This window comes from Gouania willdenowi, chromosome 6 (genome assembly GCF_900634775.1).
Source record: "Gouania willdenowi chromosome 6, fGouWil2.1, whole genome shotgun sequence".
In the NCBI taxonomy this organism is placed as follows: domain Eukaryota; kingdom Metazoa; phylum Chordata; class Actinopteri; order Blenniiformes; family Gobiesocidae; genus Gouania; species Gouania willdenowi.
The window spans coordinates 63,793,786-63,818,871 of NC_041049.1; the positions used below are offsets into that span (position 1 = coordinate 63,793,786).

The following is a 25,086-nucleotide window of genomic DNA, read 5'->3' on the forward strand; positions in this document are numbered from 1 at the left end:
TTTCAATTACAATTACGTTTTCAATTATGTTCAATTACAATGTGACCAGCATGTTTTCCAAATACAATTGAATTACAATTTTTTTTAATGACCCAAAAGTCAATTACAATTACGTTCTCAATTACTAAAGTTCAATTACAAATAATCACACTTATTGAGCCTGAAAGAAATACCCTAGTAAAAGCCTCTCGATTAAATTTTTTTAATGGTAAAATGTGGGAAAGCTTGATATTAAACATATTTTATCGTAAACTATATATGTGTAGAACTGTTCATAGAACTGTAACATGGTTCCTCAGTTTTGCGTTAAATCATAATTCACATCTTTTTTTGAATTTTCATGGCAATTACAATTAAAGTAAATTAATTAAACTCAATTTCAATTTAATTATGATTATGACAGTAACAGATTTTTAAAATTACAATTACACCAACAATTTAATTAATTATACAATCGCAATTATATTTGACCCCAACCCTGACTGCTACAGGTGATCTACAATAAGGTGACAGACCGTATATCCGTGGTTGTCCTGCATGTTTATTTTAGCTCCGTGGGACATGAGCAGGCTGATGACTTTAGTGTAGCCATCCCTCGCTGCCAACATCAGACAGGTAATCTGTGACCTGTGAAGGTTCAGCAGGCAGGAAACGCATGAGGATGATGTCAGAAAACATACTCACTTCAGGAAAAATATGCAGAAATATAGCTCAGTGAAATGCAAACTAGAACAAAAGACATTATTTATAAAAGACGTCAAAGTAGAGGACAGTGGTGCACAATTTAGGTCCCAGAAAGCCCCTGTCCTGCATGTTAGACTCTCCCCTGGTTAACCACAGCTGATTGTAAAGGGCAGCTTGTTATCAGACTTTCATGATGACATCAATATATTCAGGGAAACATCTAAAACATATAGGAACTCTCCAGGACTGGACCACCCATGGTATAGGAAATAGATCCAAAGACGACATAGTAATTCTGCCTTTTTCTCTATTTTTATCATTTTAAAAACAATCTGACAATCTGTTTGTTAATGTAGATGTTTGTTAGCAGGACATTTCCAAAAAGTTCTGAATTTATTTAAATAAAATCAGCTGATAGACCAGTGATTCTCAACTGGTGGGTCGCGAGCCTGTACTGGGTGGACAGCTTGTCAAAAATAATGTCTCATGTTGGCCTTGTCTTTTATTTTGAAAGAAACTTTTGATTTGACAGGCATGCTGTGAAATGCATGTTGCACAGAAAAATATATAAAGATCATGTATGTTATTTTTGAAAAACCAAATTTGGTTAGTTGAATTTTAAAAACAAAAAAGTGGGGCGCGATTTAATACCCATGGCAAAATGTGGGTCCCAGGGTGAGACCAGTTAAAAAACCCTGTGCACACTGTCGCAGTGGTACCACTACGCACTAAATATGAGTGACAATAGTGCGTAGTGCGCCCTTTCGGACACGGCCAATGTTTTAATCTTGACAGACGTGTTTTCCAAGTTCACAGTGGCCATGCCAACCCGAGACCAGCGGGCCTTCACAGTGGCGAAGTGCCTGGTGAAGGGGTGGATTCAAACCTACGGGGTGCCGGCCCAGCTGCACTCTGATCAAGGCAGGTGTTTTGAAGCGGAGGTGGTGCAGTCACTCTGCAAGTTGTACGGACTGAGGAAGAGCAGGACAACTCCCTACCACCCACAGGGGAACGGTCATTGCGAAAGATTCAATCGCACACTCCATGATTTGCTGCGGTCTCTCCCGCCAGAGGAAAAAAGGTGGTCTACGCATGTAACACCACAGAGCATCAAAGTAGTGGATATTCCCCTTACTTTCTCCTGTTTGGGCGGGCGCCACACACACGCCTAGATCTTACTCCGGGATGAGACAAAGAGTGGTTTGACGGAGGAGTCAGTGAATGGGTGGTCGACCATCAACACCTGTGGGTGGGATATGATCAGGCTGGGATGCGGATGCAAAAGGCAGCGGCGGCAAGGCAGCAGGGCTGGGGGCCACCCATCAAGGATGCACAACTCTATCCAGGACAAATGCATGTTCAAGGAGGAAAACATCAACCTTCCAGGACCTCCAGCGGGCCCATTTCGAACTCTATCCAACAGCGAAGGCATATTCAGACTCAGGGGAATAAAACCTGTCCGCTGATACATTTTTTCAAAAATTAACACTTTTTTCAGCCTAAAAATAGGGCCTTTTGGCTTAAGCGGGCGCAATTCGAACTCTACCCAAAGATCAAGCACATATTCAGACTCGAAGGGACCAGAACTTTTCGTTGATACCCTGGTTGGCCCGATCCGAGCACTTTTAAAATCGTATTTCACATATAAATATTGCATTTATCTATGAATGCATCACATATATGTATCATGCGATTACACTTGAATTAGGGAGATCTCCTGAGTCCTTGCTGCAACAGATGCACAGCAGAACCGGAGGCGGTGGGGATTGATGGACTGCAGATTGAACTGAAGTTACGCTGCGGAGCAGTTTCGGTGCAGATACACAATGTGGTTAGTGACATGACAAAATTTAGTCACACATTTCAGCCTTAATGAAGGGAAAAGTCAAAAGTGGTACAAAATGTTAGTGCTAGTGATTAATAAAAGAGTCTTTGTGGCATTTTTCTCCATGTTTTTAATCTTTGAATGATCTGGAGTACAAGTCATTTAAAAACACCACAAAAAAGATGGATCTCTTCCAACTGGAGTGTGTCTACGTTGTTCTCCTGAGTTGTGTCACATGCACATTCTCATCCCACATATGCAGCAGAACGTATGTAGGCCTCCGCTTTCGTCTCGATTAAAATCGTTTCAGGGTTAGTCTTCCTCGCTGATCTGTAATCAGGACTCATTACTCGGGGCTTTGTTTGCCGCTCGTGAGGCCTTGAATTCTTCGTATTTCTTGCGCCATATGAATGGCTTTTTAGGAGCTTCGGCCTTTGATTGGGTTGGTTTCAGGAGGAAGATTTCAATTCCTCCTGTTCTCTGCCTGCGGGAGCCGAAAACCTTTCTCCTTTTAGCCACTAACTTCTGGCAGATTTTGATGTGGTTTTCCCGGTCTTCGAGGAAGAATCGTCTTTTACAGATGATACAATGAACCAGATCCACAGAGAAGGGGGCCTCGTCATCTTCAAATTCTTCCTTCATCATTACTATAGGGGTGTTGGTTTTATTCACAGAAGCAGGGTGCTTGTACGTCGTGGAACCTGCAAGCTTCTTGGCTTCTCCAGGCTTGTCTTTGTTGGGCGTCCGTGCACTTTTCTCCTTGCAGATCTCAATGTGTCCGTCTGCTGCACTTTCATTGAACCTCTGCTGACAGTAAGGACATTTGATATAATCTGGGTCATAAGTGGGAGGTGGGGGTGGAGGCAGCGGTTTTCCATCCTTCATGGCTGGAGTGACAGTCTTTGCTGTTTGAATAGTAGAAATCAAATCTTCGTGGTTCTCGTGCCAATTGGACGGTTCTTTGGGAGGTTCGGCTTTTGGTTGGTTTGGTTTCAGGTCAGAGACTTCAAATCCCCTTGATCTCTGCTTGCGGGAGTCAAAAACCGTTCTCTTTTTAGCCGCTGACTTTTGGCAGTTTTTGGTATGCTTCTCCCAAACTTTGGGGAGGAATCGTCTTTTACAGAATTCACATTGAACCAGATCCACAGAGGGTGGGGCAGCGCCATCTTCAAATTTTTCCATCATTGTGTGTTCCTTGTGTGATGCTTTTAAATGTATCCTCTCTGTCTCTCTCCACTGAGTTCTAAACAGAATAAACTGTTTCTGAGGATGATATGAGCCAAAAAAATCAAAGGAGTCATAGAAGCTTGTGATGATGTCACCCAGGAGGCTCCGCCGAAATGGAACTCTCCTATGTAGCTAGGGAACGTCTTGTGTAGGGGCGTGGCCTCTGTGGTGGTGGTGGGAGTTGTTGTGGTGTGGCAGTGCCCGGTTGGGGGTGCTTGGGTGCACTTGCTTGTCAGTTTGCGGTTAGTGGGGTGGCCCTGCTTAAGTGGTTGGTGGCGGTCTCATTTTGTTGGGGCGGGTGTCGCCTCCCTGCTGTTGGTTTTGTTGTGGGGCCGTACGGGCTGCTCTGGTGATCTCCCCCCTGAACCACTTGGAGGCGTAGTTGATGCCCTGTTGTGCTTTGGGGGTTAAATGGTTCGCCGTGGGGCTGGTGTAGGTTTCCGACCATGCAGCTTTTTTTCAAATTTGTCTGCACATGCGGTCAAAGGTCAACAGTACAAGTGCAATCTTTTTAAGACAGCGATGCATGTTTTGTTATTGCAATTGCTCCAGGTCCCATGTCTGTGGGACCGGCAATAGGTATGATGTCTTGTTTCAGGAAAGAAGACAAGATGACCCATCAGTTTTATCGTTCCGCAGGCCGCATAAAGTATTTAATAACCAGTTTTCAATTTATACATTTCTAACATTTTAATTTCTAGCATTTAGTAATTTCTAGCATTCCAAACAAACACACTAATGCATAACTTCACTTATTCCCAGTTTTGGAGTCAATTATCCTCCCTTTACCCTAAATAAAAAAATTTAAATCAACAATCTGTGCATATTTACATCCATGCAGTTCCCATTAACAATGGTGTCAGTATAACTAACAAACATACAGATTTAACATCTGCTTAAAAGAATAATGTACCTGGTTTCATATTTTGTCACTGCTGATCATTACCTGCAACATATATTTATCCAGCATTTTATTACTGTAAGGCCTGGTTCACATTTTAAACACTGTATTTCTAATGTGGTTTGTGTACAAGTAACTGAACACTTTTACTAGCAGCTTTAACCAACAAAATCACCCAACTGTTACAAAATATTTACAGATGCTTAACACAATAAACTTTTAAGTATATTAAAATATAAGGAGCCTACAAATCAATAAATTGTAGGGTTAGAAGGAAGAACGAGTTGGAATTTGGAGATGATCCAACAGGTATTGTGGATATATATCCAGAACAAGTGTTGGAGCATAATGTGGATGTTTATATGGTTCTACAGCACCACCTGCTGGTGACTTTGCTAGTCTAAACTTGGCGGAGGTGTTTTGTTCTCTGAGTGCTCTTGTTGTAGGTTGTGCCCTCCTGATTCAACGTTTTTATTTACATTTTTTAAGTGAGAACACTTATGTAGAACATATTATGAAGTCGACCAAATCAGGCAGAAAACACACAGATAGAGGTATTGAGGATAAGTGGCAGCGTCAAAACTTAGGCTCATTATGTATTCACTTCAATTGTTTATTTGGACATTAATGAACACCAGTACATACTTTGTGTAAATGTGTCAGATTTATCCATGAGCTACTTTCCATCCGTAGTCTTCATACATTTAAGACAATGACAATAAAAGAGACATAGTATACACATCATTTACAAACAAACTTATTAAAAATAAAATCTACTATAGATGATCACATGACTGATTTTATGTCTTTTACCAGTAGTTTCTGGAAAGAAGCTGCACTGGAGTCTTGCCGTTTTGGCTATAATGCAGAGGAGTCTTTTTCCTGAGGGGAGGAGGATGAATAGTCTGTGAGCTTGGTGGGTGGAGTCACCCATGGACTGCATTAGCGGATGTAAATCTCCTCTATTGAGAATGAGGAGTTGTCATCACGGCCTAGAGCCCCTCCCCCCGATCCTCCCCGCCGCCATGTTGGCATAAGTCCCGCGGCAAAACAGATTGTTTACATGTGTTTTTAACGCGGTAGTACCGGAGGTACTTGCTATTCCGCACTGTTTGACCATGCCTGGAAGTCACTGCTGCGTTAAGAACTGCTCCAATACCTCCCACGATAGCCATGGAAGACGGAGGAACAACGGGATACAGTTTTTTAGGTTACCGAAATGGACACAGCATCTAGGAGAGCAAGTGTCTGACCTGACGAGGAGACGTTGGATTGCTTGGTTGGCTGTAATTAGAAGAAAGGACCTTACTTTCGATCGCACACCCCCGTGGATTAGAGTGTGTTCTCTGCATTTTCACTCTGGTACGTTCTCTTAAAATGTCTTTATGTAGTTGTCTCTTAAAGCTAGGAAGTGTAGGTTACCTTATGTGATTGTGGACGCTGTAGTGCCTTTGTCTCTGACACAGTAAAACACATGTGAAGAAACTTACTTTTGCCAGTACAACGCTGTTTTCACCAGCTGGAGGCTTGTAGATGACCAAGTACTGGACCCAGCCGCAGCAGAAAGTCTCGTAACTTTCCAGAGACTTGTGGCTTTTGAACTCCTGCATTGTGTAGTAACTTACACCAAAAACTAGGTAATTTACAATGTCCATGTATGTGCACGGAGGTAAAAGGTCCAGGTCTCTGTGCCATTCCGCTGCAGATAGCTCGTACGGGTCGATGTTGCAAAAGTCCACCAGCTTCTCCAAATACCTCTTATTTGCGCTTGGTATCAGTTTGTCCCTGTAAGGTCCCTTTTCTTTCACCTTCTCTTTTTGCATTGCTTTTCTTCTTTTTCCTTGTCGTATTCCTCTACGTAAATGCGCAAAAAGTAAAGCTCTGGCGAATGCGTGAAATTCTGGGGGCGTCTACCACCATCATGGCTGACGGGCTCAGACACCCCCCAAAACAACCCAACTCACCACGTGACTCCTCACTCTCAATGGAGGGCTGCTCTTCTCACCACCCTCTGCAGATCCCCTACCTTGAGGTGGTGGAGGAGGTCAGTGTGCTCTCTAACACACACCAGTGGAAGGCGTTAAATGGCTCGTTTCAACAATTTATCTGAACATGTGCTGACGTCAGACACTGAATGACTTCTGGTTGTGTTCAGGTGCTATCATGTGTACTTTACAGTGTGGTTTTCAATCAACCCAAGTATCCCGGAAATTACAGAAGTCTCCTGCTAATAAATAGCTTTTCCCGATTCCCAAAAATCAAGCACAATATCCGGGAGAATAAGGAAGAGACGAGCAGTGTTGCCAAATCAGGCAGTGTTCAGACCTTTGAGGAACTCTTTTTCAAAAAGATGAATTATTACAAATCTGTGGAGACTTTGAGATAATAAATGTTTAATTGCTCTTTTTAATAAACACTGGTTATGGCCGTGGGAATAATCATTGCAGAATCAAGAGCCATTTATATTTTGAGTGTTTGAAGGTGAAACAACAATTGTGAGTCTGAGTGTTTAGGATACAACATCTCCCTGAGAGTAGACATGGCAACTTGGCATGTCTGCTCTTTGCAGTTTTTTTAAATGTTAACATACATTAACCCGTTACACCTGACCAACTCTTGTGCTTTTGTATGTTTTCCCTCCACTTCTGCTCAGTCACCACATGTTAAAAACCATTAGAACCAACAGAGGTCACCAAACTCCACACACTGCATGAGAGAAAACTCTACTGTACTCCTGGGAAATCAAGTACCTCGTGTGATTTATGAGCAGTTAATCTTACAGTTTTACTGAATAATAAAAATAAGAATTATGACGCTGCAATAGAAACTTCTACCAGTAGGACATCAGGACTATTTAGTTTGCGTGAAATGACGTAAAAACATTTGTGAGCATGTCTCATCACTGCCAACAAAGTGAATAACATCAAATAAAAAATGATTACAACTAAAGGTACCATTTCAAACTCCATTAATATATTGCCTAACTCTAGGCAGACACTGTAAGTGAATTTGTACAAAAGTCCAAGACAAAACTCTTTGTATATGTTACACATTTTAAATCTCACAACTCATTTATCGCTAGTTGTTTAAGAAACAATACTTTAAATTGCTTATTTTTAGATGATTATAATCTCCTTGTTCAGTTTTGATTACTTTTCACACACACAGCACACTTTGGCTTTGCGTTGCCAGATACAGCTGGTAAATTCCCTAGGAAACAATCAAAAATGTCACCACATTCTGGCAACGCAGCTTCTACAATGGTTACTTTTCCTCACTGTTTTGTAACTTTAAAAGTTTTATTTTCCTGTAAAGTTAAAGAAAGCAAAGAGGCAGCAGTGGGAAGTTTAGAAATGTGTTTAAAAACTTAAGATATAAAAGTAAAAACTCAGTAACAAAGCATTTGTACTCGTTTCTGTCCACATCTGCATACAGACAGGTAAAATCTTGATACAGTAAGTGACGAGTTGGTCAACTAAAAGTTTATTACTAACTTTTATCACCTCGCTGTGTTGGCTTTGACATGAGCAAGGCCATTATATAAATGTCCTGTGTCACAGTGTATGTGTGTATGCGTGTCTTCACCTTATCAGCTCCGGCACCTACAGAACGCATGGGGAAAAGCTGGGAAAGCCTAGAGACAATCCATCACTCTTCATTACACTTTGACATAAAGCCTAGTGTGTTTTTGTGTGAGAATGAGACGGGAAGAAAAAAGAAGCATGCGGTACATACTTTAAAGTGACAATTGTTGATCTAAACAAAAAAAAAACAGTACAAATACTTTGGTAACCTTCCTATATTTCAAAATAAATATCTGTACTTTTAACTCCTTACTATACTTTGTAAATACTGAACACTATAGAGGAAATAGAACATGACCATATGTATGAGACGTAAAAGCACAGAGAAGAAAGAAATACAGAATATAAAAGCTGTGTTGTCAGGTTGGGTTTATAGTGTCTAAAAAGGCACGTTAAGGGTATTTTGGTGGATTTTTGATCATTTCAGGTTGGAATTACCTGCTGTATTTGGCAATGCTGAGCAGAAGATGGCTTTAAGAAAAGGAGTGAGAAAACTTCAGGATGAAAACAGTAATATTTTCACATCTGTCACCATCTGTTCAGTTTGGGTAACGTTTATCATGAAATGTATTAGAAATTGGATTTGTATTACAAAACATACAATAAAAATACAAGAATAGACAAAATATTTATTTCAGATGTAAATTTCCATGTCCATTCCAACCCTATCCTTTTTTATTTTATATTGTATATATATATTGAAGTCTTCATTTTTTTTATTGCCTACATCTTTTGCACTATTTTTTTCTACACTGTCTATGAGAGCTGCTATTTTTTGTTTATGTCCTTTTGTGCAATGACATAAAATGATTCTGATTCACTTATTCTGAATGGCTCATTCAATCCAAAGTCTTGTGTACAACAGCATTATTTCAGATGCACTGCAATCTAGGTCTTGGAATCATCTTAAAGACAGGTGTCAAAGTCAAGGCCCGCGGGCCAGATCCGGCCCGCAAATTAATTGTCTATGGCCCACGGGATGATATTTGATTAGTATTAGAGCCGGCCCGCAGGCCACAGCCGCCTGCTACTGTTTTGCACGCACCAAAACTCCATTCCCCACAATGCAACGGTAGCCCGCGAACTCACCACAGCGCCGCAAGTGGGCCTCGGCTTCATTCATTCATTCATCAGCATTCAGGGCAGATGTCAACTTTCAGCAACCCCCCTCCCCAAGAATGGCTAAACGGAAGGTGGACGGTGAGAACAGGGGGTTTAAAGCCAGGTGGGAGGCAGATTACATGTTCACGGAGGTAAAAGGCAAACCTGTGTGTCTTCTCTGTGGAGAAAATGTGGCTGTAATGAAAGAATATAATCTAAGAAGGCACTATGAAATGTCTAAAAAACCCAAAGACAAAGACAAGAATATGGACACGGAACAAAGGCTACAGAAGGTGGAAGAATTAAAACGAGGTCTTAAGTCCCGGCAGGCTCTTTTCACAAAAGCTACATCACAAAGCGAGGCTGCTGTCAAGGCTAGTTTTATTGTGGCACAAGAAGTTGCTAAATCAGCCCAGCCATTTAGAGAGGGAGAGTTCATAAAAAGCTGCATGCTTAAAGTTTGTGACGCGGTGTGCCCAGACAAAAGGCAGCTATTTGCAAACGTGAGCCTGAGCAGAAACACCGTCGCCGAACATGTAGACCAGCTTTCCACCAATATAAAAGAACAGCTTGTGGAAAAGGGAAAAGATTTCATCACATATTCCCTTGCGGTGGATGAGAGCACCGACATAACTGACATCGCTCAGCTGTCAATTTTCATTCGTGGTGTGGACTCCAGCCTGAGCGTAACAGAAGAGTTTTTGGCATTCCGTCCTATGCATGGCACAACTACAGGACAAGATCTGTATGAAGAAGTGTCCAGATGTGTAAATGAGATGGGGCTGCCTTGGGGAAACCTCGTGGGATTGACAACAGATGGAGCACCCGCGATGTGTGGACACAGGAGTGGATTGGTGGCAAGAATACGTGAGAGGATGCGGGACGAAAACGTCACAGATGGGCTGACAGCTAATCACTGCGTAATACACCAGGAGTCGTTATGTGGCAAAGCCTTGAAAATGGAACATGTAATGAGCATCATAACACGTGCAGTTAACTTCATTAGAGCCAAAGGTTTAAATCACCGGCAGTTCAAGGCATTTCTGGACGAGTTAGATACAGAGTATGGTGACTTGCCCTATCACACATCTGTGCGATGGCTAAGCCAGGGAAAGGTGTTGCAAAGATGTTTCGAGCTGCATGAGGAGATCTGTCTGTTCATGGAAAGCAAAGCCATCTGAATGTGTTGAACCTGCAGCTGCAGGGACGGGGGCGTGTCATCTCTGATATGTACAGTACAGTGAAGGCGTTTAAAACCAAGCTGAGTCTTTGGAAGACGCAGATGCGGAAAGAAAACTTGAGCCACTTTCCCAGCTTCCAGACCATGAAAGAGAAGCTCTCTACCGCTGTGTTCCCGAGTGCACGGTTCGCTGATAAACTCAACATACTTGCCGCCGACTTCCGACGCCGATTTACTGACTTTGAAGCTCAAAAAAGTAGGTTTCAACTGCTCGCCAATCCTTTTGGAGTTGACGCGGAAAGCGCACCACCAAACCTCCAAATGGAGTTGATTGAGCTCCAGTGCAATGAGACACTGAGGGAAAAATATGAGAGAGTGGGTGCTGCTGAGTTTGCACGTTTCATCCCCGACACATTCCCTCAGCTGCGCATCCAAGCTGCTCAGACGCTCTCTATGTTTGGCAGTACATACCTGTGTGAACAAATTTTCTCTTTGATGAAGCTAAACAAAACATCACACAGGAGCCGTCTTACTGATAAGCACCTTGGCTCAATCCTGAGGATTTGCTCAGCTCAGAGCCTGACTCCGAACATTGATGAACTTGTACAAAAGATGAGACACCACCAAGTATCAGGCTCTGTCTCAGACAAGTGAGCATCACCGAGCATTAACATATTTTTAGTTTTTAATTCAGTTAAATTTTTACAGTTGTTTCTACAAGACGTGATTTTTCTTTGAAGAAAGTATTGTTTTGTCACTGTGCCATAGATTTTTGTATTTTATTTATTTATATTTATTTTTCAGTTAATGGACTCAGGGAAAGTTGCAGATAAGAGCCATGAGAAAGAATACAACTGATTTTATTTATTTATTTTTTATTTTCTCATTTTACTATTTGAAAGCAGTAGCCTTATTGGTAGGATCATAGAGCAGCACAATATTGCCTTTTCAGCTTATAATGCATGCATTTTCATTTATGCATTTATCTTGATATTAAGGAACATATTTTATTTTTCAAGGACATTTACTTGTTTGATGTTTGCCTGTTGAAAATGTTTCCCTTGAAATAACTGACAGAGCCATAAGAAAATATTGCTTTATTCATTTAATGTACAGGACATTTGATTTTTCTTTGAAGGAAGTTTGTTTTTGTCTATGAGCCTGTTGAAAAATGTTTTCACTCGAAATTAGTGACAGAAAAAAAAAAAAAAAGTTATTTGTTTATAGTAGTAAAAAATCTTGGGTGGAAAGCTCAGCGCTCTAAAACCACCAAAACCTATATGAACAAACCCGGTCTTCAGACTCATCTTACACTTGCGTGCTTTGATTATTGGGGGATAAAATAAAAGGTTTTGTCCTAAAAAAAAAACACCAGTAAAAACTCAAAGAATGGCCCTAAGGCCTAAAGGAAATCTAACATACTGTGTCAGTATGAAAAAAGACTACATAGTTAAATAAAATACAGTACACTGTGTTAGGTCTTGGTTCAATATGTTATGTGCAATCATTTTAATATGTTAAACCAGTCCGGCCCTCGGCTTGTAGCAAATTTGTTTTTTTGGCCCTCTGATGTATTTGACTTTGACATCCCTGTCTTAAAGGGACAGTACGCTCCCAAATCTGTCTTCCCTTGTGCACTTGAGTTCAAAACAGAAACAGTAAAACACTGTTGGCAGCTCTGCTTTGTATCGATTCATCACTTAATCTTACATATCAGTTGGTCTAATTTAGGCGATACCTGTGTTAAAAGTAAATAAAAGTGTTGACATGTGCACCGGTGATTCATCTTAAAGTGAAACGTTCCCAGGGTGATGGTGATGTTTGTGAAACAAACGAGGCTGAATCTGTAACGTGTCGTTTTTCTTTTAACTGATTCAAAGGAAGCTGGAGTTAATGTTCCACATTAACTCAAACAAAAGCAGTGATAGGTAGTACTACAACATTTAGTCACTACAAAGTCACTTCCTCTTCCACTGGGCACAGCAAGACAGATGCTTGAATGGGCTGCGTTACAGTATTTTCCAGAGAACACATTTTACAGCAAGACAAGCACCAAGGCTGCTCACAAACTGTTTCCTTCAGTCCAGCAACCAACAGAGGCATGTCCTTTGAGACAAGAGATGGTAGTCATTACATTTTCCATATGATAGTGGCGTGGGAGCTCAGATATGGGAAGGATGTAAATTTAGGGACGTATGGCAACAGCCCAGAAAACCTTTAAGTATATTTCAGTAGCTGGGTTTCCATTACAGATTTTTGTAAAATAAAAGCAAAATTTCTAAATGTTGACAAAGTATAATTGCGCTTTGAACGTGTTTCCATTGAAGGTTGTTTTGGAGCCTTGTTATTCCCTTGAGATCTCATCCCGCAAGACTTCGCTGCAGAAAGACGGACACTCCAAACCTCCTTATAACACTATGTATTTCTTTGTCGCCTCTTCTTCTGTCCACACGTACCGCACCATGTTTTCTCGGAGAGAAGTGGTCATGTGACCAGGTACGTCACGTTCTGTGACGTGCATTTGTGGAAAAAGTGTTTCCATGGCGCTTCTGCGACACATTTTAATATTGAAACGTCTGAAATTCCTCCTCATGAAAGCGTTAAATACTTTTAGCAATATCTGAGTGTTTTTTGAAATTCAGGTGTTTCCATTACCAGTTTTTATTGCGCTATTTTGATTTTGCGCATTTCCAAGGGGACTAGAAACACAGCTATTGTCTTATAGTGTCCATTTTACCATCTCAGTTACACATTTGATTTGCGCTAAGGTGAATGAGGTTAGCTCAGACATCTTAAAACTCTTAATCGTGCTAAATACTGGAAAGGGTACCTGTAGTGAACTTTAATTTCAAACTCAATCAGGTACAATACCCATGGTTCAGTCAGGTAAAGTTCATCAGTCGTTTTCAAACAGCCACGGGTACAAAATAACTGCTATGTCATCATGTATGGTCAACGCCATGTTGCCTCCTTCATGCGCTAGTTGTGATGCAGCAACATTGTTTGGAATTGATCTAATTTTCTTCCTGAGCATCACTTAAATATCCTCTAGGTCTTCTCCGCTGGGATGTCCAGTCTCTCTCTCTTACACAGAGCATTCAGCTGCATGTCCAAGTGTGAACTCTGCAAGTTGACGGCTGGATGTGGGTACGCCATGCACATCAAGAAGTTACAAAAACAACTCCAGACATCCAAAATAGGTGAAAATTACCTCTGTGGTAATAAAAAAAGGTAATCCAAAAAATCTGGAAAAAAGCTACAACAGCCAAAATAGAGGATTAACGCATCTATGTCACACCTACTTTAATCAATAAAAAAAAAAAAACAGTTTAAGTGTCCTTTCATTTATTGGTATTCTATAAACACGACTATTACAGGTAGCCTTCAACGGTGCTGCAGTCTATCCATCAGCTATTTGCCACTGGCAGAAATCAAGCCAAATTTGATTGAAAACTTGATAAAAACTCCGTCTGCAAGATTCCTCTTCTTTGATTTACACCAGAGTCCGGTTGTGTGTATAGACATGAACAAACAAAGCAGACAATCCCAGTTACTTAACCTTGGTGTTGTTGAAGCGAGCTAAAGTAGACCTGTATCACTTAAGTCCAGGGGCCTTATGTACAAAAGGTAAGTACACCCAAAAACATGCGTATGTCAAAGTCCACGGCAAAATTCAGATGTATCAAAACTGGAGTTAGCGTGGAAATGTGTGGTGCTCCACATGAAATCCTGAGGTGGTGTACATACGTTTCCTACATCTATTGATGCTTTAAATTAATGATTTATTAGACACACTACCCAAATAATACAATTGGCGATTGACAAATTGGTAAACGGTTTATTTCACACATCTTTATACAATAGGCTCCAGTTCTTGGCAATTTTTTTTTAAAATGGCGGTGGTGTTTCTCTTACATGCTCACTCTATCCGCAGACGCCCGTTGTCATGATTATGATAATACCTACAGTATATATGAAGTGTGTGGGTTCTCGTTTCAGACTGGCATGAATTGTCAGTCTTGTAGTGGCCCTTTAAGGTTTTGCACTTTAAAAAGGAAGTGTTATTTCTTTTGTATTTTATCTTCTAATAGAAAAGCTGATCGAGTTCACAGTCAAACATTTTAATTTACCAAATATGATTACAATGGTTTCTCCTTTCCAAAAATATTGCATCATATCGATCTTGCGAAGCCATGAGTCTGTATAATATCATAAACTCAGTGTATCGTCCCAACCCTAGTCCTGACCGTTTGTCAGTTCTGAGCGAATGGCATTTTCAAGCATTTGTAAATGCTAAACCATTGGATGGCCAATGCCAATGAATGCTGAAAGGACCTCCAATGCTGCAGAATTCCCTGACCGTCTCCAAGTGTCTGAACAACTGAAAACACTGTAAAGGTTCATGAGAGAGACCCTGCTGATGCAGTACAGCACTTTTTCTTGTCTGCGTGCATGAGGGCATAAAACATGACCGCTTATCTAATTACACAAATACACTCTGTGATGAGGCAAACCTAGAAATTATTCCCACATTTCAACAAAACCAACCAACAGCTGCTGGGCTCTCACGTCAAATAATAATCAAATTCTTAATTTCCTTTGGGGAGATTGGGTTTGCTTGTAGAACGCAACACAGTGGGTGACTCAGTCTTTCCAGGAGATTTTTTTTTTTTTAATGTAGTGACTATTAAACTTGAGTTTTAGTGTAGAACAATGTTTAAAATAAATCTATATTGATAAAAAAAACAAAACAATATTGCCTTGTACTATATGGCATAAGAGAACATCTTAAGGAATAAAACTAAATGTTTTATATAAAAATAACATGTCTTTTTTCTTGATTAAAATGTGTGGAGCAGTAAAAACCTCGGTATGTGCAGTAAACAGGTGATTGACCCCAACAGATATGTGCACTGCTGGTGCTGAAAATATGTGGAAAACCAGAATAAACAGACCCCCCAGTCACACTTCTGTGCAAGAATGCACGTTTACACAACAACAGAGGGACAAGCAGCTGGTGTTGATTATAGGTTTGATATTCAGACGTAAGTGATGGTGGGAGAAGGACAGCGAGGTTTATCCTTTACACCCACATGAACCTCATGTCCTTTATGCAAAATAAGCTGCTGCTCTGCATTCTTCTGGCTCTCGTTACACCGCTTCAAACACTTGGTCTCAGAAGGGACAGGTCAACGTGCTCATGACCCTGTTCATGATGTGTGGATGCGAAAGCCTGGGGGGTGACGCACGGGAGATGCCAGGCTGGCACTGGCAGCGTTTTGGAAGCGAATAAAGGGGCAACAAATGAAAAAAAAAGGTTTTCTTTAATATTTACACATGATGAGGTTTTTATATTTTATAGCAGAAACAATTAAAGAACAGCAGTTTCCAGACAAGATCGCGCTGACCGCGGTGCTCTCCTGCTTGCTTCATCACATCTAATTTCAGCCGGGTTGTTTTTGTGAATAAAAGTGTTCGGTGGCTTAATTTTCAGCGCTAATCACAAGTTGGTAAGTTGATGGAAATTCATGGACAGTATTTTCCTCATTTGTGAGGTAATGAAGCAAATATTTTTCTACGAAATGGCATTTTATTACAGTAGAGCAAGTGAGAAATTCCAGCAATACGGCATCTACATTGATATCAGTTCACTCCAAAGCAGGCTTTTGCCCCCTGGTTGCATGTGCACCTCATATTGTTTGTACACAAGAAAGAAACCGGTCTATATGACACAAACTAAACACACACCTGCATGTTTTGGGACAATACTCCACATATCCATGATATTTTTCCCCATGAAACAGGGAAACTAATGTGTATCAAGTGTAGCAAAAATGGACGGACATGTCAAATGACCTCGAATAAAATGTGTGTCGCATGATATCAGCAGGTTTTTGGTGCACTTCTGCAGCATAAAAATGTTAAACAGTTGACTCAAATAACCTATAAAAAGCATGTTTGGCACAATTTCTGAAAGTTTAATAGTTAGTAATGACCTCAGATTATGGAAAACCGATGAAACAAAACCAAAAATGGAAATAGTACACTGATGCAGAAATTAAACTGAAATGGGTATACAGTACCATGAAACAGAATTGGTGAAACTTTACAACAAAAACTCAGAGGCTCTACATTAATATTTTCTTTTCCAATATGTCAATACTTTTTGATAAAAAATATCAACCTATACAATATACACAGGCATCTGCCCCCTCAAAACTACTTCCTAAATTAGGCTTTTTTTCAGTTCCTAATTATAGGGAGAAAATCTGATATAGATAATTAATATCTGGTATATCTGATATAGATGTGTCATCGCACATCATACATTGTAAGATATTAAGTAACTAGTTAAAAAAGAGCTTTGTAAGTCAATGCAAAAGGTTAGTAGACAAAAATTAAACATACAGTACATATGGCTATCGTTTTTGTGCTCCCTCAGAGCCAAGAATCTTCTCTCAGAGACCAGCGTCTCAAACGCCCCCTGTCAAGAGTGAGTGTTATTGTTCAGAAAGTTCTGTGTTCTTCTGATATTTACCAGTAATACATTATTATGCTAATGTTGGGTCAATAATATCAAAAATATTAGATATCCGTCATTATCCATACCAGCCTGTCATTGCCCGATCCCGTTAGATCTCGGAAGCTAAGCAGGTCTGGGCCTGGTTAGTAGTTGGATGGGAGACCACTGAGAATTCCAGGTGCCACAGTGGGGTGGCAGTCGCTGCAGTGGTATCTGTCATTGTGTCCTTGGGCAAGGCACTTCACCTACATTGCCTAGTATGAACGTAGTGTGTGAGTGAGTGTTGGTGGTGGTCGGAGGGGCCGATGGCACACTATGGCAGCCTCGCTTCCGTCAGTCTGCCCCAGGGCAGCTGTGGCTACAACAGTAGTTTGCCACCACTAAGTGTGGAGTGAAAGAATAAGGCCTAAATTCTGTAAAGCGTCTATGATAAAGCGCTCTATAAAATTGATGCATTATTATTATAATCCATATTAATAACCATTAATTTGGTGCAAAATCTGTAAAAAACTTTAAAATTAATATTTCTGTTGAGGTTCGAAGTCACACTGGTCCCGTTGATTCTTCTAGCTTAGCTGAGGCATCTGACTGGCATTTTAGGTACAAAATCCTTATTAACAACCAAAAAAACCACATCATTCTTGGTACAAAACTCAATGACACTTTCAAAGTCCCCTTTTTTCAGAATAAAATAAGGATTTACATTTTATTGTCCACATGTCCAACAATCTCACACCTTATCGGACATTGTAAAGGACATACTTATGCAGGTCTAATCTGATTAAGGATGGTGTGGGACATGGAATTTCATGCGTGTGAAACATTCCCTGAAATCCCAGGCCCCCTCACGGCTCTGTTTGTTTGTCTGTCGAAAAGCCGTCTGTCTTTGCATACGCCATAACAGGACGTTCCAAAGAAAATACAAACATACACACACTGTATGTAGTGCAGTGGGGCATAATGCTACCACATGGCAGCAAACACGACACGCATCATCAAAGGAAATGTGATCCCGGCCCTCTGGTGTACTTTCTACCCCCTGCACGCTCGTCTCGTGAAGTGTTTTTATTTTGGCTTGCATCAAAAAGGCTCGGAAGAGAAGGAGTGTTTTTAAAAAAAGAGCCACAAATATGTGGCAACTGTGATCCCCTCACCTGTCCGCCATGTTGGGATCAGCCTTCCTCGACAGCAGCAGCCCCACGCAGGCGGCAATCTTGTCTTCGCTGGCAGAAGCTGTGCAGCTCGCCATCAGAACCGTCCAGTTATCTGGTTGTGGAAACTCGTGTAAGAAGCAACTCATCTTTGGAAGAAGCAAATTTTCCAAATGATCACAACAACACAATGAGTGAGATACTAAAATGGAAATATCTCAATCTGTTATCGTTTTCCTACTCCAACTGTAAAACAAGAGAAAGCCAGCGATATTGAATATTACTTAGAGATCCATGTTTTATCATTAATTATATCTTGTGACACAAAATGTAATTTATAATGAACGATCTGGGTTAAAAAGTCTAATCTTTGGACCGTTTCAAGAGTCAGATCCTCTGAGAGGCTGCTGCTAGGGACACAAATGTTGAAAAGTCAGCCACCTCACCATAAACACGGTGGGCTTAAAAGATTTAGATCAATCGAATCACTGAAAGATAGAGCTGCAACTAACGACTATTTTCATAATCGATTAATAAATGAATCGAATAGCATGGTGTGAGTTTTGTTTTATTTGCAGTATTAAATTAAGGCAAGTTAGTAGCCCAAAGAGCAAAATACACATACAAGTACATTTAAAAGATATTTCAAAGAAATTTGAATAGATGTGATTAGTTAATTGTCAAAATGCAATTAATCCATCCTCACTACATTACAGACCAGAGTCCTCACTCACACTTTGGGTAAAAAAATTCAAACTTGAAGCTTTATCGTTAAACTATACAGTATATGACCACCATTGTTTACAATGTAAGTTTATCTATAAAGCTCATTTAAAACCTGCTTAAGCTGATTGAACTAAAATAAAAGTGTCTCTCACACACACAAACACACACAAGTCACACACAAACAGTTGTGCACACACACACACACAACATACACTCGTGCGCGCGCACAGAGACAAACACTCATACGCACATACTCATACAAAAACACTTTATTGACAAAGCTCTGCGGGGGAAGCAAACGGCGTCGTGTCACGGACAGTGACAAATCGCTCAATGCAACAAATCAATAATGAAATTCGTTGCCAACGCTTTTAATAGTCGATTATTAACAATTTTATCAATACGTTGTTGCAGCCTTACTGACAGAATCCCAAAAACACCATTAACCACCAGAAACACTCAGGACTCAAAGGACGTGGTTATAGGACAGAGAAAAAGCAAAGGTTAGATTCAAACGACTAAAATGAACCAGATCAAATCCAGTGGATGACTGGGAACCAAAGTCAATACAATGAATGGGAAGAGAGGAATCTCCTCAAGACATCTCACTACTGATTAAATGTCTGTATCAAAGAGCAAAGTACACTTTCTACAGATGGTGTCAGACATCTGACTGTAGGTTCGCAATTAGCAAAAGGGTGGGGAGGCTGATATGGATCCTCACTTATTAGCAAAAGCTGTACCCTTTTTGGATGCTATTTCAATGAGTAAAACATGTTTATTTTCTGCTATTTACCTTTAATTAACCACTGTACTTACCACATATTAAAAGAATAAGAAAAAAAATGAGAATATTTCTTAGTAAAGAACAGGGTATTTATTAGATATGCACCGATACCGATATTGGCATTGGACCGATACTGCACCAATATACTCACCTCATTAAAGTTCACCGATAACAGGAACCGATACTCATTGTATCAAATAACTTCTTTAGAATTTTTTGGGGATTAGCCACCAGGGGGAACTATTTCTACAGAAAATGTTTTGAAATGTCAGTTTCATAGTAATTTTAAAAATTATTTTAGATCCGATATCTAAAAATTTGTTGCAGAGAAGAAAATAACGCATTAAAGCCAACTGCCCGTGGTGATCTTTCTCTGAAAATGAATCTGTGCGATCTCAAGACATCATTATATATTTTAAAGAATTTTTAACGATTGATCTCTTGTTACTTTGTGATAAAAAAAAACATTGAACCCAGTCAAGACTATATAAACCCTGGGATTATTTTATAAGTCAAGTGTCTAAACAATAGCCTACTTGCTTCTTCTACGCACTGGCAAACCAGGCTTTAAGAACAGAGCACAAATGTAAGTTAAACTATATATATAGGGTATTTTTAGTTAAATTGCATTGTTTTGAATAGTTTATCAAGGGATTCTTTTGACAATAAAAAATAAAAGGAAAATAGTACAGTATTCTCCCAAAAAAAAAAATAAAGGAATATTTTTCAGTCATTTGTGTACAGTCCCATTTTGTAAAATAAATCCTGAGAGAATCGTATCGTGAACCCAGTATCGTGAATCGAATCGTATCGGGAGCTCAGTGAATCGTTACATCCCTAATATAGAAGGGATTGTTCATTAAATCTTAAAATATGGCCATTTAATAGGCCGTAATATTTTCTCTTATCTTAGAAGTTTTCTCATACCTAAGATAAGAAAACTGGTGAATCCTAAAAATAAATGGGTACTAACAAAATCTGTGATGCACAGTATTTTTCTTTTAAAGGCTCTTGCATGAGGCCCAAAATTACACATATCCACAATATTTTGCCCTAAAAACACGGGAATGAATGTCTAGCATGTAAGTGGAGCAATCGAACAGACATGTCAAATGTCACGCAAAACAATCTTTCATGATTTCAGCATTACGTTACTTTAGCACACCTGAAGCCTAGTAAAACAAAACTGAAATATTCAAAATATAAAATGTGTTTCTTACTGTGCATTGACAATAAACACTTTATATCTTTGAATCTGGCATCAGGATGTGTTGCAGCTTTCGCACAACTGTGCAACTTCAGAGGAGTTGGCCCCTGATCTCACTCTGATAACAGCAGTTTGTGACCCGTGGACATCCATTCCTGCTTTGTTCCGGAATTGACAGAGTCCTACTCTGTGTGTGTGTGTGTGTGTGTGTGTGTGTGTGTGTGTGTGTGTATAAACCAGATTGCCTGGTTTGCGTCCATAAAGGACTGGAGTAAATAAATGTGCAGGCCTGAGAATTGGTGAGACGGCATGACCAAAGTGTGCTTGTTGATATCAATCACTCGTGCGCTTGCACCACTTGCTCAGCTTTGCTGCTCGGACGACGTCACCGTCTCATTTAATTGTTTCCTTATTCTCGCCCTAAGCACCCAGTGCCTGAATAAAAATAAAGTCTCCCACATACACACAGTAACTCAAATTAATAAACCTTAGAGATGAACCGGAAATGTGGTGGAAACGTAACCACAGTCTTTCAACTGACAAATAGGACTTTATAACAACTATTAGATGTAATTTTAATTAAATTACCACAATTACAAATTGAATTACGACAATTGTGCCTACAGTGATCACTCAAAAGTAAATGGAAGACAAAAGGTAAACCACATTCACCTTAAAAAGTAAAACACAAATGCATAAATTTGACATTTTTTGCTGAGACAATGAAATGTTTGTAGCCATGTTTACACATTTATCTGTTTGAGGCTTGATCCAACTACAAAATACTTGAATAACTGTCTAATACAGCGTCCTTCAAGCAAAACGGTACATTATTTTTAAGTAATCATTGCTATTGATTTTTAAGTGTTAAGTACATATCAATATTTATGCAATTAAATATTCTGTTTTATTTTTTAATGTATCAAAATATAAAACATTTTAAAACATTCAAAAATGTACCTTGTTGTTTAACACATAATTACACATTTATTTCTGCAGAAAAAAATTAACTTGAACTGTCGGTTCTTGGGATATTATATCTTATTTATACAACTTGAAAAGCTGAAACATGATATACTAGGTACATTTAAAAGATAAAATTTGCCAAATATTGTGTATGTCCTGTTTCTTAGTGCATTACCATTTGCAAATTCATTTAAAAAAGTACACCTCTACTCATAACTGCCTCTGCTCTGTTTGTTTTGCTTTAGAAACAACTAAAAGGGTCAGGGATAGGGTTCTGCACGAGTTGCTCTTTAGCGTCATCGGCTTAAAGTAATGTCAGATGGGATGTATTTGCACATGTGTCCGGGTGCCGGTGTATGATGAAAGGACAACAAGGAGCACCAGAGCAACGGTTCTGGGAATAGAAAAGTTTGGCCATTTCTCTCAGCAGATGCTGGTTTTGGTCTAGTGTGAGAAAATTTATGACTTTGCACTCACCGTTTGGTTTTGTCCCCTTTTCTGTCTGTTTTCTGTGTTTGAGCCAATAATGATGGAAACCTGAGCATTTTTTTATGAATAAGTATAAGGGACGCACCGAAATGAAAATTCTTGGTCAAAACTGAAACCTGAAAATGAGAAAACCAAGGTCGAAAAAACCGAAAACTCACCAAGTAACGAAAGCAGCGACTCCTAACACCAGTATTTTAGTACAAAATATACATCTCAGAAATATGGAAAAATTTTAAAGGAGGACACTGTCTGTAAATTATAGGGGTGTAACGATTAATCGTAAGGCAGTTAAAAATCGATTCATAGGTATCACGGTTCACATCGATACTGTGAAAATTGAATCACAGTACTTTTTTAAAACAGCAGAGGACGCTATATATCCTTCTCTTGTCCAGAAGTGTTGGCGGTGGGCGGAATCTGCTACTACTTTCTTTCTGGCCGCCTTCTACTCTTAAACATGTTCAGAAATTATTCCTTACCCCTTTAGCACCGAAAGAATATCTGTAATATTACATGAATATCTGCAAGTCACGTTTTTCTATTAGCTCTGTCTGCTAGCATAGCATCTCTTCTTCACTGCAAGAATTTCTGCATGCCAACCGACTACTGGGTTACCAGTGCCCTCTGCTGGTCTAAACAAATATCTGACGTAAATACAAAGTATTAAAGTCCATTTGTTAAGGCACAAAATACATTTTCAGTTGCACTTCTAAAAAGAAAAATAACTATTATGCAGTTTTGCATTGTTTACTATAGAACCAGAATTTAAATTGATAGCCTTCTTCATTTGTATTCTTCCTTTATTTATTTCATTCATTCAAGATTTATTTTTAGTTAAATTGCATTGTTTTGAATAGTTTCTCAAGGAATTCTTTTGACAATGAAAAATAAAAGGAAAATAATACAGTATTTTTTTCCCCAAAAAAAATAAAGGAAAATTTTTCAGTCATCATTTGTCTACAGTGCCATTTTGTAAAATAAATCGTGAGAGAATCGTATCGTGAACCCAGTATCGTGAATTGAATCGTATCGGGAGTTGAGTGAACCGTTACTTCCCTACTACTAGTAACTATATACTTCGGTATGGGGCCTAGGTCCTGCATGAGCATTAAGCATTTCTCCGTAGTAAAGACTGTGATGACACCCTAAAAACTCTGCGGTCCTACCTTTGCTGAAGTTGGCACTGGCCCCTCTGTCCAGAAGCAGTTTGGCAACGTCGTACTTTGCTATGGTAACAGCACACATCAAGGGAGACCATTCATAGTCCAACCTGCAGTCCACATCCACACCTGTCCACAACACAGAGATCAAACCATCAACAAGTCTTTAAAGCTCAGCAATCACAATATATAATACAGCCCATAGAAGGCAAAGCCACTTTCAAAACCATCATTAAGATAAAAATAAAAAAAAAGAAAGCATCTGCATTCAGTGTTGTCCTTTAATGTGTGAAAAGTTACTCATACTTGCCTTTGTCTAACAGTTGCTTGATTTTTGTAGTGTCTCCTTGGTTGATGGCTCTTTTCAAAAGTGACACATTATCCTCTGTATCTGTATCACCATCATCCAGAACCTGGAAACACAACAGGAACCAGGTCTAGGATGATCCCACACGTTATCGCAGATAAACCCTCACACACAACCAAAAAAAAGTTAAAAGGGCTTATCTGAATAATATGCACTGTTATCCAGGAAGTTTATTATTATTTGGGCAATAGTATATAATCAGCTTAAAGATGTAAATCCTTGTTTTAATCAGAAATAAAATGGGTTAAAAGTGACCAAAAATGGTGGAAAAGGTGGTGAAATGAGATTTTAAAAACCACAGAAATTGGTTATAAGTTGCAAATTAGAGTGGCCAAAAACAGACAATATTGGCATAAAACTGGCAAATAATGTGCATGGCAAGTCATGAACGTGGTTAGATTGGCAAAAAAACAAGTGTGAAATATGGTGAAAAGAGGTTAAAAGTGACAATAATGGGTCAACATGTGCAACAATAGGTGAGAAATTTACTTGAAAGTGGAGAAAATGTGCAAAATAAAGGGGCAAAAATGGGAGTGATGTACCATGAACGCATTAAAAGGAGGAAAAATATGGCGAGAAAAAGTGATGAAAATAGGTTAAAATACAGCAAGTTTGGTGTAGTTACAGAAAATGGATAAAAATAATCAAACATTTGCACAAATTGTCCAAAAAAATATTCTTAGTTTCTTGAAGGCATCTGGCAACCCCCTGCCAGTGTCTCACAAGCACAGATGGGGTCCCGACCCCAAGGTTGAAAACCAACCTGTTAACATCCATTACGCAAGCGCACTTGGAATCCTGCATTAGCTTAACACCGAAAAATAGCTTTGGGCCTGATGAGGTTAATAAGGTTCACAATTATGACAAGTGTTATTAATTGAAATATAATGTACAATTATTAGTAAAGTTTCATTTTTATTTGCTAAACTTAACAGCATGACTTATTGTAAAAACCCAGAGTTAACCCGTGTTAAAAAACTGAGCGGCAGAAACGAATATTCGCGGCTAGATAATGATAAAAACCAAGTTATAGAAGCACAAATTCATAACATTTTCCATATTAGACCTGAATGCTGCAGGACTGCTGTATGTTGGACACATGTCCCGTGTCCCATTGTCCGTCAAAGCTGTCGTCGCTTTCATAGCCAGCAGGGAAAGCTTTAATCACGCTGCCGGCCATGTTGAGTTTTAGCTTCTTTCACAGGTGT

At 39.5% G+C, this 25,086-nt stretch overlaps 1 protein-coding gene and 2 pseudogenes across 1 annotated transcript in view; 1 reads left to right on the plus strand and 2 right to left on the minus strand.

Moving 5' to 3' along the window:
- Positions 1-25,086, minus strand: part of asz1 (ankyrin repeat, SAM and basic leucine zipper domain containing 1) — a 38,362-nt gene extending 13,276 nt beyond the window's left edge. The window contains exons 1-5 of the mRNA XM_028450476.1: positions 24,945-25,086; positions 23,822-23,924; positions 23,518-23,640; positions 18,180-18,291; positions 516-627 (exon numbers count right to left, since the gene is read on the minus strand). Coding sequence (XP_028306277.1) covers positions 516-627; positions 18,180-18,291; positions 23,518-23,640; positions 23,822-23,924; positions 24,945-25,058 — 564 coding nt within the window. The 5' untranslated portion in view covers positions 25,059-25,086. The remainder of the gene's footprint in view (positions 1-515; positions 628-18,179; positions 18,292-23,517; positions 23,641-23,821; positions 23,925-24,944) is intronic.
- LOC114465458 (zinc finger C2HC domain-containing protein 1A pseudogene) lies at positions 2,722-3,761 on the minus strand (annotated as a pseudogene).
- On the plus strand, positions 17,100-17,215 carry LOC114466299 (uncharacterized; annotated as a pseudogene).